This window comes from Microtus oregoni, unplaced genomic scaffold (genome assembly GCF_018167655.1).
Source record: "Microtus oregoni isolate MIOR12 unplaced genomic scaffold, Mior012 000052F_002, whole genome shotgun sequence".
Taxonomy (NCBI): Eukaryota; Metazoa; Chordata; class Mammalia; order Rodentia; family Cricetidae; genus Microtus; species Microtus oregoni.
The window spans coordinates 492,148-510,412 of NW_024543814.1; the positions used below are offsets into that span (position 1 = coordinate 492,148).

The 18,265-nt window shown below is 45.9% G+C and overlaps 1 protein-coding gene across 1 annotated transcript; it reads left to right on the forward strand.

Moving 5' to 3' along the window:
* Positions 1-1,128: 1,128 nt before the first annotated feature.
* On the forward strand, positions 1,129-8,731 carry Gpr101 (G protein-coupled receptor 101). The gene is made up of 2 exons (XM_041637254.1): positions 1,129-1,335; positions 3,371-8,731. The coding sequence occupies exon 2, from the start codon at positions 3,457-3,459 to the stop codon at positions 4,960-4,962; it is 1,506 nt and encodes a 501-aa protein (XP_041493188.1). The 5' UTR covers positions 1,129-1,335; positions 3,371-3,456; the 3' UTR covers positions 4,963-8,731.
* Positions 8,732-18,265: the final 9,534 nt, after the last annotated feature.

Sequence of the window (18,265 nt, forward strand, 5' to 3'; positions counted from 1 at the left end):
TCTGTATTTCTCAACCTTGGTATGCAGCCCTATCTTGGACCATGCACTTCCACATAACAGAGCAGCTGCCTCCCCTCCTGCCTACAAAGTGCTTCTTTCTCTCTTGGAGGCAGTCAAATCAAAATGATTCCTGATCCATCAAAGACATCTTCCCAAACTCTCCCCGATCCTGAGAAGATGGGGATGGGGGAGGGTGTGTCCTTTGGCCCGATATGCATATATGCTGAATGTATTTCAAGAGAGCAGAATGTTTTTAGTTACTCAAATAGGTACGAAATTTACTTCAACTTGGGCAAATTGAGTAATTCAAGTTGGCTTCTGCTTCTCTCTTTAGGAAATGAAAGTAATCGCTGTACTTATCTCACAAGATTGGGTTTACCTCCAGTTTGCTTTGTCCTCTACGTAAACAAAGGAAGATGATATAGGGGAGATGGGAGAGGAAAAAGGAGAGAGGAGGTGAAAGAGAGGGAGGGAGAGGGCAGAGGAAGGGGAAAAGGAGGAATGGAGCGGAGAGCAGAGAGCTGAGAGCAGAGAGGAAGGCAAGAAGGGAGGGAGGGAGGGAGGGGGAGAAGGAAGGAGAGAGAGAGCGCGTGAGGCGCGCCTGAGACCGACAGGCACACAGACTTCAAGCATAGTGTGGATAAATAATTACCCAACTTGTCCAAGATGGAATGTTTCTGAAACCTACAGGTAAGACGCTGCTGTTTATGGGAGCGAGGGAAAAATAATTGCCATCAAAGCTGCGATTCCGCTCTGGAAACTGAGGACAGTTCGTATTAGGAGGGAGGTCTTCAGAGGTCCAGACTAGAGTCTCCCCACTCTAAAGTCTTTAGCAGTGATCTCGCCCCAATTCCAGGGGCTAAGGGCTAGGAGCTAGGGCTTACATGAAAACTCATCCTGGTGACAGCTTCAGTCTGTGAGCCTCAGAGTGCTTGTGATGGGATGCAGGGTGACAAAATCTGTGTGGCTCCATTGCGAGTCATTCCCCCTCCTTTCCCGCCCCACTGTCGCTGCCACCAGCCTCGCTCCTCTGGGTTCAGTGGCCTCGTGCGTCACCGGCGCGGGCGGGGACAGAGGGGGGGGGGGCGCTGCAAGGTGAGGGCACAGCGCGGCTTTAAGAAGCCGCGCGCCTCCGCCACAGCTCAGAGCTTGCGGCGCTGCGCGCTGGCCGGACGTGCGGGCACAAGCTCCGTGCCCGGCTCCAGACGCGCCCGCAGCTCCTTCCACTCGGTGCGAGCTTGCAGCCGCCTGTGCCCCGAAAGGTGGCCAGACGAGCAGTGAGCCCCGAGGGATCGGTCCTCAGCTCCTGCAGCGCAACGTCTCTAGCAGCAACAGGTAAGCTGTTGAGCTCCCCTTGGGTCGCCGCGGGTCCCCAAGCCCAACAGATCCCCTAACCCAAGCGCCAGGACACCCTTTTGCCAAGGCTAGAAGGTTAATAACGTTGCGCGTGAGGTCCGCCAGGGCTCTCCAGGTGCCCTGGCTTATCCCGGGCACTTTTTCTCCTGCGTCCTCTCCCTCTCCCTAATTTTCATGTTTCCTTCCTGCATTCTTTTATTCTCAAACCTCTCTCTCTCTCTTTTTAAATTCTGGTTAGCTTTTTCTTTTCCCATTTCTCCATCCCCTGTCTCCTACTGTCTCTCTCTCTCTCTCTCTCTCTCTCTCTCTCTCTCTCTCTGTCTCTGTCTCTCTTTCTCTCTGTCTCTCTCTCTGTCTGTCTCTCTCTCTGTCTCTCTCTCTGTCTCTCTGTCTCTCTCTCTCTCTCTCTCTCTCTCTCTCTCCTTCTCTCTCTCTCTCTTTCACACACACACACATTCTTAATCTTTTTTTCCCTCTCTCCCACTCTAAGGATCCTATTTGTTCTTTCTTGGTTCTCCTTCCAATTCACTCTCTCACTTTCTCTGTGTCTCTCATTCCCCTTCAATCTCTCTCCCTCTCTCTACCTTTCCAAGTTTCCTGCGCTCTCCCTCTCAGACCCCCGACCCGGTCCTTGCGCACCCCTATCTCTTTACCTATTCTTCAATCTCCCCAGCTCGCTCCTCTCACCCCCACCACCCTGCGGTTCAGACTCCTAGCCGGCTGGAAAATATAGGGAGGATGGCGAATTTGCGGCATGAAGTAGTGTAATAGGTATCCACCTTGCATGCTCCAGCCGCCACTGCGCACTGAGAAACTACGCATTTTATTTGACAAAGCTCTGGGGGCCAAGGGGGCAACTGGTTTCCATTGCAAGATAAAGACAGCAGAGAGGTACATGGAGACAAAGATCCAGGTAGAGGAAAACTGGGCGGAGGGGCTCCCAGAGAAGGATGCTGAGCGATAGTGATGTACGCATATTCAAAGAAGCAGAGAAAGAGTTGGACTGAATGGTACTGGGTTGCTGAGAATGAAAGGCAGGGATGAACTGGAATACACTAGAGTACACACCTAGAGACATCGTTTGAATCTGCTTAGCTTAGATCCCTAACCAGAGTGTTAGGGAACAAGAGGGAGGAGGGACAGGTGTGGCAAGACAGAACTTTGGTACTTAGAAACCCAGTAAAGGAAACTAAGGAGAGTTCCAGAGAAATGTGAGGAAGAGCTCTGTTTGTGAGACTTGAGACACATAAGTCTGAGAGAACCCCGGACTCGAGAGTCAGAGATACCAAACAGGTGTGTTAGGAGCCCAAAGGGACGATCAGGGAAATTCACCAAGAGAAAAAGACCCAGGGAGAAGAGGTGTGCGTGCGCGCGCGCGAGCGCGCACGCACGCGCGCGCGGACACACACACACACACACACGCGCACACACACACACACACACACAGCTACAAAGCGAGTTCCCTAGTGGAAAAAAAAATGACGCAGAGCCTGAGAGACAGAGAGCTGACAGTGGGAGGGAGAGACAGCATATCAGACAGAGGACAGGGACAGCCAGACATAGGCAGACTTTGTATATGCTGGTGGGAAACTGAAAAAAAAAAAAAGACTATGGAGTGAAGGATGAGACAAAGTACCTGGAAATAGGGGCATGCACTCTGTGATAGAGGAAAAGTGCCCCAAGTAAAACACAGGAGACAGAAATCTAGAGTCACAAGCAGGCAGACACAGAGTGCAAGTGCATGCGTCATCTAAAGAGAACAGATCTCCAAGATTCATGGAGGAGACAGGCTGAGGGAGTGCCCCCCGAACTAACGGGAACGACAAGCAAGAGGAAGAGAATGCAAGACAGACTGGCAGCAAGACCCCAAGAGTTAGAAAAGGAGCTGGAGAAACTGCTCTGATTGGGGTTGAGAGTGCACAGGGGTCTCAGGGAGGGGCCCTGCAGCGCTGCTGCTGGGCACAGAGGCTTGTCTCTGCAGGGCACTAACCCTCCCACATGTTTCTCTCCTCAGCCTAGATAGTGTGCAGTCTGTGCATCTGGCTGCCCACTGGTGCAGAAACTGAGTTGCACCTTGTCTCCCGCCTGCCCACCATCACCATGACACCCACCTGCACCAACAGCACTGGAGAGGACAACAGCAGCCAAGCGTGCATGCCCCTCTCCAAGATGCCTATTAGTCTAGCTCACGGCATCATCCGAGCCACAGTGCTGTTTGCCTTCCTCGCTGTATCCTTTGTGGGCAATGTAGTGCTTGGGTATGTACTAAACCATAAGCCACAGTTAATGCAGGTGAGCAACCGGTTCGTCTTCAACCTCCTGATCACTGACCTGCTGCAGATTACCATCGTGGCTCCCTGGGTGATAGCCACCTCCATTCCTGCCTTCTGGCCTCTCAACAGCCAGTTCTGCACAGCCCTGGTTAGCCTCACTCACTTATTTGCCTTCGCTACTGTCAATACCATTATGGTGGTGTCAGTAGATCGCTACCTGTGCATCATCCACCCTCTTTCCTACCCATCAATGATGACCACCCGACGTGCTCATAAGCTCCTCCAAGGCACCTGGTTTCTGGCTATACTGCAAAGCACACCTCCTCTCTACAACTGGGGCCAGGCTACTTTTGATGAGCGTAATGCTCTCTGTTCCATGATCTGGGGAGGCAGCCCCGTCTATACCATGATCAGTGTGGCGTCCTTCATTGTTGTTCCATTGGCTGTTATGATTGGCTGCTACTCTGCAGTGTTTGGTGTAGCCCGTCGGCAGCATGCTCTCCTGTACAACAACGCCAAGAGCCGCAGCTTGGGGGTAAGAGCCAAGGACTCTGTGAAGACTGAGAATAGACGGGGAATAAAGAAGAGGGATGAGTTCCAGGATGAGAATGAGTTCCAGAGCGAAGATGGAGGTCAGGCCAAGGCTAAGGTGGAAGAGGGTCCCATGGAAGCCAGTGGCATTGTCAAGAAGACCAAAGAAAGAAGCCTATATTTACGTGCAGGTATTTCTGAATTCAAGGGCAGTGAAGAGGTCAGTAATGGCAGCACGGAGGGGCTGGGAACCAGCAGCGAATTTCTAATAGGCAGCAGGGGCCGCACAGAGAGCAATCAGTGCAATATTGACTTGGGCGAAGATGACATCGAAGCTGGCATGGATGAAACCCATTTCAGTGAAGATGATGCCAAGGCAGTGAACATCCCGGAGAGCCTTCCAGCCAGTCGTCGAAACAGCAACTGCGACCCACCTTTGCCCCCGTGCTATCAGTGCAAAGCTGCCAGAGTGATCTTCCTCATCATTTTCTCCTATATGATATCGCTGGGGCCCTATTGCTTCATAGCTGTGCTGGCTGTGTGGGTGGATGTCCAAACCAAGGTACCCCAGTGGGCGATCACCATAATCATCTGGCTTTTTTTCCTGCAGTGTTGCATCCACCCTTATGTCTATGGCTACATGAACCAGAGCATCAAGAAGGAAATCAACGAGGTACTGAGGAAGCTACTCCGTAAGAATAGGCCTTTTACAGAAGTCAGCCACCGTGACCTGCATGAAACCGAAGCTGGCATAGAGGGAGGGATTGAAGACAAGATTGTCCCCTCCTATGAGTCTGCTTAAAGTTGGTTCTAAGGCAAGCATTTAAGTGTCCACAAAACAAAAACAAAAGCCGCTTTCTTTTCAGTGCACCACCCCCAGTCTCATTAGTGCCAGTTTTTACCATTCCAGGCAAAGGTGTTGCGCACACATTCCTTCCCACCATGAGGCAGGTAAAGAAAGGTAAGGAAGAAGCAGAGACTTGAATCTTTCCTGAAAGGTATAAGCCCATCAAAGATTGGAATTGAGGATTCCTACCAAACATATATGTATATAACATATTAGGCTCTAAATTTCCTAAAACAAGGGCTGTCTGGTGTGGAACTGTTCACGGTGTTTATTTTGCCTGCCTCTCCAGAGCTACAACATGGCAACTTTAGCTCGGCGTAAAAGGGCAAGTGGCGCCTGTGGAAAGAAGGAATATTTGACCTTCAGGTCATAACTCATGGACTGGGGCTACATATTGTGCTCAACTGACAGAAAAAACAATTGATCAAATCACTTTTGGAGCCCCCAAAGCAGAGCTAGGTGGACAGATCATCGTATGAGCTGATTTCTGTACTGAAGAGCCCCACGGTACGGTGCAAAGACTATAATGCAAGCTTCAACAAAGGGGAATTATGCAGGTAGTATATAAAGAAAGCTTCTGGGTTCTCTAAAGCGATCCAGAAAAATGCACACAGGAAATGGAGAGTTGGTCCAAAAGAAGAAGCGGAGAAATAAGACATAGCCATGGAGCTAAACAATTGTGTGTTTCTTTTTTCTTTCTTTCTTTCTCTCTCTCCTCTCTTTCTCCATCCTCCCCTACCCTAGGTGTCTACATGGGTTGTGACTGACAGTGATTTATCGCTAAGCTCAAAAGATACCTGGGTGAAGTGGCTTATTTGATCAGTTTTCTTGTGGGCAAGAGGTATTTCCTTACAGGGTTGAAACAGGCATTGAAAGGTGGCAATGCCCAGCCTATTGCTAGAAATGCCTCCATAGAAAACAGGATTTCAAATGTGTTTCTAACATTTTGTTGCAACTGAACTTTCTATTTTATTTTTAAAGCTCAACCCCTTCAAAGTGTAACAAAGAAAACTGTTTGCCCAAATACAAAATCCAAATGGAACCAGAACCTGTCCAAGTGTGGTAAGTTCATTTGACAGCACACACATCTTCCAGGATGCTGAGACTCACCTGCTCCTAACACAATCTAAATTTCCCTCTTTTCTTTGCTGTCCATAATTTGGCAAATTGGATTCTTTAAAGGTGAAGACCTTTTGAAAACAGTGTGAAAAGGACAAGCCTTGAATTAAAAGCATTCTGTCTTGATGACATTTTCTTTTAATGCACAATAGGTCTTTTGGGTAGCACGGAGATAGCAACTGCCTCAAGTTTTGTGCTGTTTTGAATAAAGAGCTAACAACTTAATGAGTTTTTATTCTACATGTTGTTTTGCCTTTTAAAAATATGAAATTACACAAAAAGTCATCATTAGCCTCACAGATAATCATGCACAATCACTCTCCCAAATGTTTATAGAGGATGTATTCTTTTATCAAATCATTACATAAGTGCAGTAGCAAAAGATTCTGGACTTGGAAATGATGTGTCTTAAATTTAATGATTTCCTTATTTAAGAATAATAGGGCATCTACTCTGCAGAGGAGTCGCAGGTGCTTTAACACACCAATTTCAACAAGGTTTAGAAGGCAGTACTAAGGAACAGCCGTTGGGTTTCTGCGAATTCTGAGATATGGAAAGGATCAGCTATGACAAACTTCCCATGTTGAAGGTGTACACTCACCCACTCCTCTTCCAGCCTTTCCGATGGCCCCAAACCACCCAAGCTTAGGCATGAGAGGGCAGAAGCATGAGCTGGAAACAACAGACTAGAGCCTAAAACCCTGGAAGAAAGGACACCTTTCTAACTACATATGACATCTTCCTTGATAGCAAATGTTTAACATGTGTATTAACACACTTAGGCTATAAGGAACAAAACTGGTAAGAGGAAGAAACAGGAAAACTCAAATACACTGAACTTGGCCACTGCAAGGTCACTGGCAAGTTCACTGCTCTTTGGTAAGTAGGGTAAGAATCCTCAATGAACATGACGGTTACCAATAGGAATTAGGTTTCCATCACTGCCTCCCAAAGCCTCCATATCTTTAGAGTATACACATTAAGGGGAAATCACAGCAACTTGTACATGTAAGGAGGTTTGCTGTGTGAAGATTAATTGCTGTATTTCTTTTGCTCTTAAGGAGACAAAAACAAAAATGGTTTTGGTTTGATGCTTCAAACTTGAGTGGATTTCCCCTCTTCGTTTGTTACAATTTTGTGAAAAATCAGTACTTTTGTCTTGTGTTAATGCTGTGTTCTTTTGTGGTACTTCTTCTAGATGTAAGCTCTAACTGTAAATAAAATGTGCTCTTGGAGTTGAGGTGCTAGATAGTAGGTTGTATGTGTTCTTAGCTAGTGTTATTAGTGAAAAGTGAGTGATGTGTCCGTGTGAAGTTAGTTAACAAAATGCATGCACTACGCTAGCCACAACTTTTGAAGTAGAACATAGTACATTCTTTTACCTTTGAAAGTGTATACTACAGGATATGGAAGACGGCTCCAAGACGGTGCAGCAGGAAGAGGTGCCTCTTCGTTCCTTAAATCCCTGGTACGTGACAAGCAGGAACTTATTTTGGTACAAGCGGTAATTGATGTGAATTAAATTATCATCTTGGCTGAAGTCCATGCTGGCAGTTCTCCACAATACACCTGGCACGGGTATACCTGTTTGCTTCAGTGTATAGAATAATAGAATACAAAGTCAAAGAAGACAGTCCTTTCCCCATAAAAGAGCAAGAACCCCAGGACAGGCTATTGGAGTCCTGAGAGCAGATGAGAAGAACACTGCAGTTTCAAGACTGAAACAGGAACCAGTTCCTGATTGGAAGTTATTGGACTTGTACTTAACTGATCTATATTGTGACCATCCCTGCCCTCCTAGATAAGTGCCAAAACCCAGAAAAGGACTGCTCTGTTTTTACCCACTTTGGCTGTCTCAGACCTGATACAGTATTGGTAAAGAGACAGTGAGATTTCTCGGGGTGGGGACAGGGATTGCAGCTCAGGTGTTTGAAGAGTTACAGTTGTAGATCAAATATATTTACAAAAGAAATAATAGTATTTTATTATATTTTGAGAACAAAAGTATTACAAGAGGATATATATATATATGTATATATATATACACTCATTAAATCGTTTCTAAAACTGCCTTTAATACCAAATTTCATGTGCTATTTTGAGACTGAGAACAATAGGAAAATTGCACTCAGTCAATAAAACAATTCTCTTTAATACTTTCCACTTTAAATTTAAAAGTTTCCTTTAAAAGGGGTTTGTAATTTAAAAGTGCCTTTTCAAAGGATTTTCAAAACTACAGTCCTGGGACCAAGTTCCCACTGGCACAACTTACCTTCAGGTGCACAAATGGGGTGGAATTTATTTTCCACTTTTCAGCAAGAAGAGAAATCCCCTCACACTCCAATCAAATTTATGAATTGATATTGTTCCATGGGCCAGTAGTCTCAGAGACTCTGCCCAAAGTCAAGGTTTCATAGATTGGATGGTTTTAATTGAATGCTTTCTAAACTGGTTATGATGCATTTATCACTGGACAAGAATAACAGACTCCTGCTTGGGGAATGCAGTGAGATTAACATTTGTGATTTAACTATTATTAAATGTTTGTGTTTCTTAAATAGGTGCTGTTAATCTGTCCTTGGTGTATTCTTCTGAAATATTCGAAATAAAGCCTAATTTGATGTGTGCATCTGGTTCCTATATTGTGCTCGTTGAGAACAAAGGGGGCCACGTGACATTCCCATCCCTCCTCTTTTGTGGAGACAGAATAAGCAACTCACTGTGTCCAATTCCCTCCATGGGCAACTGCACTCTCGTGCACCATATTTTAAGATAAAAATGAAAAATTACACAGTAGTACAGTGTCGGGAGAGGCACATTGTTTTGTGCTCAATGAATAAAGAAAATTTCAAAGTGAAATGGGGTGAGTAGAGAGGAAACATGAATGGGGCCAGATACCTACATGTTTGTTCAGTGTGTGTGTGTGTGTGTGTGTGTGTGTGTGCGCGCACGCGCGCACGCGCGCGCACGCATGCATGCCTGGTGTCCTCAGAGGTCAGAAGAGTACATCGCATGCACCAGAACTGGAGGTATGAACAGGTATAAGTTGACATGTGGGTACAGGACATCACACTCAGGTGTTCTATAAGAGCAACAAGTTCTCTTAGCCATGTATCCAGCTTTGCAAGTGGGATTAATTAAAAAAAAAAAAAACCTGCACCCTCCCAGGGCAGCGCAACAGAGCCAAGCCTGTTAGTGCAGGTATGGATGAGGCATCAATGTCTGGGCAGGTGGGAGAGTTGACCCTGTGGCTTTAAGAGCAGGAGAACTGTCCTTGACCCTCACCAGCTGCAACACCCGGGAGAGCAGGCCCTGGCCCTTGTCGGGACAGCACAAGAGAGCCATCCCTGTTTAACTCAGATATGAGCAATCCAGCCCCGAAGTTGAGAGCATGGGAGAGCTCTCCCCATTTCTCATTTGTCCTGTGGCAACATGGCCTGTGGCAGGTGGGAGAGTTGACCTTGTGGTCCTAAGAGTGGGAGGGCTAACCCTGACACCACCAGCAGCAACACCCAGGAGGACCCGCCCTGCACTATGCTGGAGCAGCACAATAGAGCCAACCCCATTAGCAGAGGTGTGAGAAAGCCAGCCCCGAAGTTGAGAGTATGGGAGAGATGTCCCCAGTTCTCAGCTGTCTTGTAGCAGCATGGGCAGGGCAATGAGGCATCCCTGCCTTTCAACGCCTGAGGTAGGTGGGAGAGCAGGCCCTATGGTCATAAGTGTGAGAGACCCATCCCTGACCCTCACCGCCTCCAACACTTGGGAGAGCAGACCCTGTACCTCACCAGGGCAAAATGAAATACAGCCAACCGTGTGCATGCAGAGGTGGATGAACCAGCCCTGAAACTGTGAGCATGGGAGAACTGTCCTTATTACCCATCTGTCTTGTGGGGACATGGACAAGGGAATGATGTCCTCTTGCCTACCCATCAATGGCTGAGGCAGGTGGCAGAGCTGGCTCTGTAGTCATGAGAGTGGGAGGGCTATTCTTGACCCCCACCAGGTGCAACACTCGGGAGAACAGGCCCTGCCCCTAGCCAAGACAACACACTAGAGCCAATCCTGCCATTGCAGGTGTGGGGAGCCAGCCCTGAAGTTGTGAGCATGGGAGATCTGTCCCGATTACCCATCTATCTTGTGGCAACATGGGCAGGAGAGAGTTGCCCTCTTCCCCTACCCTCCTGTCAATGTATGGGGCAGGTGGGAGAGCTGTCCCTGTTGTCATAAGAGTGGGAGAGCCACCCCTGACCCCCCGCCAGCTGTAACACTTACAAGAGCAGGTCCCACCCCTTGCCAGGGCAGCACACTAGAGCCAACCCTGTTAGTGCAGGTGTGGGTGCGCCAGCCCCAAGACTGTGACCCTGGGAGAGTTGTCCCCATTTCACACCTGGCAGACAAACCCTACAGCTGCTTAGGCCCAGACCCAAGGACATGACTTGGTCTTCCCCACCATCCACCCCATCTAGGATCTGCTGGAGAACATGAAGGGGCCTCACCTGCAGACCCAAATCTGCAGGGTCTCCACAACACGAGCTCTAGCAAGGGCCCAACATCGATAGGGTAGTAGAAACCAAAGGCCTTGAGTCAAACCAATAACTCTTTTGAAATGAACACCTCCAAGTAAAGACAAATAGACAAAAAGGTGTACAGTGTGACTCACTGTGTCATACTGCAGCTTCCATAATGAGATTTTTAAGGTTTTCCCTTTTTTCTTTTCTTTTTTTTTCTTTTTTTCTCTTAAACTTTCTTTAATGTTGGGGGTGTGCAGGGGTGTAGGGTAAATAAGAAGGAATGAGGGGAAAGAAGGGGATCTAGCTACATGATGTAAAAGACACATAGACTAAATAAATTAATTAATTTAAAACTCTAAATAAATAAATGAACAGAATTAAGCAGTCCCTCAGTTACCACCACAAGGCTCAAGCCCCTGCTTTCTTATCTCAGCTCAGAGCACCTGGTTCATCACCTGGGCCTCATTACCCACACTCCTATCTCTCAGCTCACCCTAACTAGCCAGGGTCTATAGGACAGGAGAACAAAGCACACTTCTCCAACCCCCAGCCTCAGAAAGTAGTCCTAAGCCTGATACAGATATCACATATGAAAACAGTACACTGGGGCATCTGTGGCCACCAGAGCCCTGGCCCTAACAGCACCTGGAGAGGAAAGTATCTGTGTTCCAAACTGGAGGGCCCTGTTTTCTAGGCTCTAACCCCCAGAGGCACATCCCATGCCCCACCCCCAACCAGCAAAGCCCTAGAGACCTAGGAAAGGCCTTCCCATACACCTGACAGCAACTGGAGAGGAAAGTATCTGTGTGCCAAACTGGAGGGCCCTGTTTTCTAGGCTCTAACCCCCAGAGGCACATCCCATGCCCCACCCCCAACCAGCAAAGCCCTAGAGACCTAGGAAAGGCCTTCCCATACACCTGACAGCAACTGGAGAGGAAAGTATCTGTGTGCCAAACTGGAGGGCCCTGTTTTCTAGGCTTTAACCCCCAGAGGCACATCCCATGCCCCACCCCCAACCAGCGAAGCCCTAGAGACCTAGGAAAGGCCTTCCCATACACCTGACAGCAACTGGAGAGGAAAGTATCTGTGTGCCAAACTGGAGGGCCCTGTTTTCTAGGCTCTAACCCCCAGAGGCACATCCCATGCCCCACCCCCAACCAGCGAAGCCCCAGAGACCTGGGAACAGCCTCCTCAACACCCAGCAATCCCCCACTGCATCAGTGACCACCAGAGCCCTGGCCCTTACTGCACCTGGAGAGGTGAGTATCTGGGTTCCAAACTGGAGGCCCTTGTTACCTAGGTCCTATCCACTAGAGGCACATCCACACCCCACCTCCTCCCCACCCACCAAAGCCCCAAAGACCTGGGATCAGCCTTCCCACACTCCCAACCATCCCCCACTGCAACTTTGAGCACCAGAGCCTTGGCCCTGACTGTACCTGGAGAGGTGTCTCAATTTCAAGCTGGAGGGCCCTGCTCTTTAGACCCTACTGCCCAGAGGCATATTCTGTGCCCCACCTCACCCACCAAAGCCCCAAAGACCTGGGAGCAGCCTCCCCAAACCTTCAACAATCCTCCAACACACTCAACACAACAAAGAGCAACATGATATCAACAAAAACTACAACAGCAAGATTTGGACATTCAAATATAGATGAAGCAGAAGAAATGACCTAAAAATAACTTTAGGAGAATGTTTGAGAAAATAAAACATTAAATCGAACAAAAGCTTAACCCAAAATGTCCAAGAAATATGGGACACCATGAAAAGACCAAACCTAAGAATAATAGGGAAAGAAGAAGGAGAAGTCCAACTCAAAAACAAAGAAAACATATTCAACAAAATCATAGAAGAAAACTCACCCAACCTAAACAAAGATATGCATATGAAGATACAAAAAGCTTACAAAACATATACCTAAGAGAGGCCTTATCATACAACAAAAGTATATGCTCTACTATGTTCATAGCAGCATTGTTTGTAATAGCCAGAACCTGGAAACAACCTAGATGCCCTTCAATGGAAGAATGGATGGAAATAAAAAACACTATCCTGAGTGAGGTAAGCCAGACCCAAAAAGAGGAACATGGGATGTACTCACTCATATTTGGTTTCTAGCCATAAATAAAGGACATTGAGCCTATAATTCATGATCCTAGAGAAGCTTAATAAGGAGAACCGAAAGAAAAACATATAGGCATCCTCCTGAATATTAACCTTCATCAGGTGATGAAAGGAGACAGAGACAGAGACCCACATCGGAGCACAGGACAGAAATCTCAAGGTCCAAATCAGGAGCAGAAGGAGAGGGAGCACGAGCAAGGAACTCAGGACCGCGAGGGGTGCACCCACACACTGAGACAATGGGGATGTTCTATCAGGAACTCACCAAGGCCAGCTAGCCTGGGTCTGAAAAAGCCTGGGATAAAACCGGACTCGCTGAACATAGCAGACAATGAGGACTACTGAGAACTCAAGAACAATGGCAATGGGTTTTTGATCCTAGTGCACGTACTGGCTTTGTGGGAACCTAGGCAGTTTGGATGCTCACCTTACTAGACCTGGATGGAGGTGGGTGGTCCTTGGACTTCCACAGGGCAGGGAACCCTGATTGCTCTTTGGGCTGACGAGGGAGGGGGATTTGGTTAGGGGAGGGGGAGGGAAATGGGAGGCGGTGGCGGGGAAGAGACAGAAATCTTTAATAAATAAATAAATAATAAAAAAATGACACAAAGATAAAATGCAAAAAAAAACCAAGATTAACTAAAAAAAATTCAGTAACCTTCCTTTACACAGATGATAAATGGGCTAGGAAATAAATTAGAAAAACATGACCCTTCACAATAGCCACACACACAAAAAAAATAAACTATCTTGGAGTAACTCTAACCAAACAAATGAAAGATCTGTATGACAAGAACTTTAAGTCTTTGAAGAAAGAAATTGAAGAAGATATCAGAAAGTGGAAAGATCTCCTATGCTCTTGGATAGGTAATAAAATAAAATAAAAATGGAAATCTTGCCAAAAACAATCTACAGATTCAATGTAATCCCCATCAAAATCCCAGCATAATCCTTCATAGAACTTGAAAGAACAAAACTCAACTTCATATGGAAAAATAAAAACAAAACCAAAAAAACAGGATAGCCAAAACAATCCTGTACAATAAAGGAACTTGTGGAGGCATCACAATACCTGTCTTCAAGCTCTACTACAGAGCTATAATAATGGAAACAGCTTGATATTGGCAAAAAAAAACCAGACAGGAGGACCAATAGAATTGAATCAAAGACCCTGATATTAATCCACACACCTATGAACACCAAATTTTTGACAAAGAAGCTAAAATGGAGGAAATAAAGCATCTTCAACAAATGGTGCTGGAATAACTGAATGCATGTAGAAGAATGCAAATGGATATATAAATATTCCCATGCTCAGGTCTACAAGAGCTAGTGCCAGGACAGGCTCCAAAGCTACAGAGAAACCCTGTCTCGAAAAACTAAAAAAAAAAAAAGAAAGAAATCAAGTCCAAATGGATCAAAGTTCTCAATATAAATCCAGCCACACTGAATCTCATAGAAGAGAAAGTGGAAGAATGGATGATGAAAGTATGGAATATATACATATTAGAGTATTACTCAGCAGTAAAAAACAAGGACTTCTTGAATTTTGCATACAAATGGATGGAAATAGAAAACACTATCCTGAGTGAGGTAAGCCAGACCCAAAAAGAGGAACATGGGATGTACTCACTCATATTTGGTTTCTAGCCATAAATAACGGACATTGAGCCTATAATTCATGTTCCTAGAGAAGCTAAATAAGAAGGTGAATCCAAAGACAAACACATAGGCATCCTCATGAATATTAACCTTCATCAGGCGATGAAAGGAGACAGAGACAGAGACCCACATGGGAGCACCTGACAGAAATCTCAAGGTCCAAATCAGGAGCAGAAGGAAACGGAGCACGAGCAAGGAACTCAGGACCACGAGGGGTGCACCCACACACTAAGACAATGGGGATGTTCTATTGGGATCTCACCAAGGCCAGCTGGCCTAGGTCTGAAAAAGCATGGGATAAATCCGGACTAGCTGAACATAGCGGACAATGAGGAATACTCAGAATTCAAGAACAATTGCAGTGGGTTTTTGATCCTACTGCACGTACTGGCTTTGTGGGAGCCTAGGCAGTTTGGATGCTCACCTTACTAGACCTGGATAGAGGTGGGCAGTCCTTGGGCTTCCCACAGGTCAGGGAACCCTGATTGCTCTTCGAGCAGATGAGGGAGGGGGACTTGATCGGGGGAGGGGGAGGGAAATGGGAAGCGGTTGCGGGGACGAGGCAGAAATCCTTAATAAATAAATAAATTTAAATTAAAAAAAAAGAAGAGAAAGTGGGAAGTACACTTGAACACATTGGCACAGGAGACCACTTCCTAAATATAAGACCAGTAGCACATTCTCTGAAAGTAACAATCAATAAATGGGACCCCATGAAACTGACAACCTTCTGAAAGGCAAAGGACAATGTCAACAAGACAAAACAGCAGCTACAGAATGAACAAAGATTTTCACCCAACCCCGTATCTGACAGAGGGCTTATCTCCAAAATATATAAAGAACTCAAGAAACTAGGCATCAACAAACCAAATAATCAAATTTGAAAATGGGGTACAGATATAACCAGAGAATTCTCAACAGAGGAATCTCAAATGGCTGAAAGACACTGAAGGAATTGCTCAACATCCTTAATCATCAGGGAATTATAAACCAAAACAACTCTGAGATTCCATCTTACACCTGTCAGAATGGCTAAGATCAAACACACTAAGAACAGCACGTGCTGGAGAGGAAATGGAGCAAGAAAACTCCTCCATTATTGGTGAGAGTGCAAACCTGTACAGGCACTTTGGAAATCAGTATGGCAGGTTCTCAGAAAACTGGGAATGAATCTACCTCAAGATCCAGCAATGTCACTCTTGAGCATGTACCCAAAGGATGCTCAATCATACCACAAGGACTTTTGCTCAGTCGTGTTCATAGCAGCATTATTTATAATAAACTGGAACCTGAAAACAACTTAGATGCCCCTTAACTGAAGAATGGATAAAGAAAATGTGGTACATTAACACAATGAAGTACTACTCAGTGGTAAAAAACAATGACATCTTGAAATTTGCAGGCAAATGGATGGAACTAGATAAAACTATCCTGAGTGAGGTAAACCAGATCCAGAAAGACAAACACAATATGTACTTACTCATAAGTGGATATTAGACATAAAGCAAAGGATAACCAGCCTACAGTCCACAACCCCAGAGAATCCAGGATTCAAGGAGGACCCTAAAAGAGACATACATGGATCCCTCTGTGAAGGAGAAATAGACACGTTCTCCTGAGTAAATTGAGAGTGTGGGGAGAAGGGGAAGGGCTGGAGGGGAGTGGGTAGTGGAGAAGTGGAGGGGAAGAAAACATGTGTGATTGAGAAGGTAGAGATGGGGATGGTCAGAGTGGGATAGCAAGGCAAGAGATATCTTGATAGAGGGAGCCATTATCGGGTTAGTGATAAGCCTGGCACTAGGGAAATTCCCAGGAATCCAACAAAGATGACCCTGCTAAGAATCTAAACAATAGTGGAGAGGGTGCTTTAACTGACCTTCCCTTGTAATCAGATTGGTGACTACCTTAATTGTCATCATAGAACCTTCATCCAGTAACTGATGGAAGCAGACACAGAGATCCCCTGGGCTGAGCTCCTGGAGCTTGGCCGTAGAGAGGGAGGAGTGATACTATGAGCAAAGGGGTCAAGATTATGATGGACAAACCCACAGAAACAGTTGGCCCAAGTTAGTGGGAGCTCACTGACTCTGGACTGACAGCAGGGGAACCTGTATAGGACCGAACTAGACCCTCTGAATGTGGGTGACAACTGGGTGTGGCTTGGACAGTTTGTGGGGCCACTGGCTGTGAAACAAGTATGTATCCCTACTTCATTAACTGGCTCTTTGGAGCCCATTTCCTATGGAGGAATACCTTGTTAAGCCTAGATGCAGGGGGTGGGTTTTGTCTTGGTCCAGCCTCAAGTGATGTTCCAGACTTTGTTGATTCCCCATGGGAGGCCTCATGCTCTCTGAGGAGTGATGAGAGGTGGAGTGGGAGGAGAGGAGGGAGAGGGAACTAGAACTGGTATGCAAAATAAAAAGATTGTTGCCGGGCATTGGTGGCGCACGCCTTTAATTCCAGCACTCGGGAGGCAGAGGCAGGCGGATCTCTGTGAGTTCGAGACCAGCCTGGTCTACAAGAGCTAGTTCCAGGATAGGCTCCAAAGCCGCAGAGAAACCCTGTCTCGAAAAACCAAAAAAAAAAAAAAAAAAGATTGTTTTAAGAAATAAAATAAATATAAAGAGAAAAAAGAAAACAGTACACAGATAAGATGGGTTAATGTGTCTAGTATTTAAGAACCTCTAGTTCCTCTTGAGACAAAGCATTTGACCTACTATTAGCTTCTCTCCTGATCCTCTCATTTGTAGTGGTATAAGCAAATGCAGGGCTTATACTGCTGAAGTTATATTCATGAACCCATACAAGGAGGCTCAGGATGCTATTCAGCCTCATTTCAATCAAATTAAAGGGCACTTCTCCACTTAACTACAAAGCCAATCTAATATTGACTTACACACTTTCAAGATGTTCAAAGATGGTTGTCCTAAGACCTGCCTTTATCTTAATCTATGAACACCACTTATGCAACAACACCTTTTTTTGCTTAAGCAATAACTTTTCTTTTTTAGAAAACTATCTTCAATACAAAAAAACGTGGAAGCCTACACAACATTTTCAGGCAGCTAACCTGGTGGTAAATGTGCTCCCTGAAACTCCATACAGCACTGTTTAGTTTAGAATATTTGGAGAATGGAATAAGCTCCAAAGAATCCTAACAAGCAGTTCATTCTTAGGCAGGCTTCAAGACCTAGATTATGAGGAATCTGAAAACTCCAATCAGGACATCTTCTGAGCCCTTTTGTGCCCACCCCTACAACAATTCTGCAATAGAGTCAGGCTCATTTGCCATAAGTCACAATATAGATCTTTCTTATTTAGATAATGGCAGGCCTTGCTACCGAGAAAATGACTTATTTTCTTCCAAGTGTCAACCAATCAATCCTTAATTGCCCTCTCCTCTCAGAATGAAAATCTCTGGGGCGGGACAATTCTTTATGTTTTAAATAAATGCTGATTGGCCAGTAGCCAGGCAGGAAGTATAGGTGGGACAACCAGACAGGAAGTAGAGGTGGGTCAATGAGAATAGGAGAATTCTGGGAAGAGGGAAGCTCCCTCCCTGGTCCTGTCCAGACACTGAAGAAGCAAGATGTGACCTGCCCTGCAGAAAAAGGTACTTAGCCATGTGGCTAACATAGATAAGAATAATGGGTTAATATAAGTTATAAGAAGCCTGAGCTAATGAGCCAATCAGATTATAACTTATGGAGACCTCTGTGTGATTTTCTTTGGGGCTTACCAGCTGTGGGAACTGGACAGGACAGAAGCCCCAACAAGCAGGCCCCCATGCTATAAATGTCTCATGTCTTTCCCCATTTCAGTCTAGCCACCCTTTCCCTGA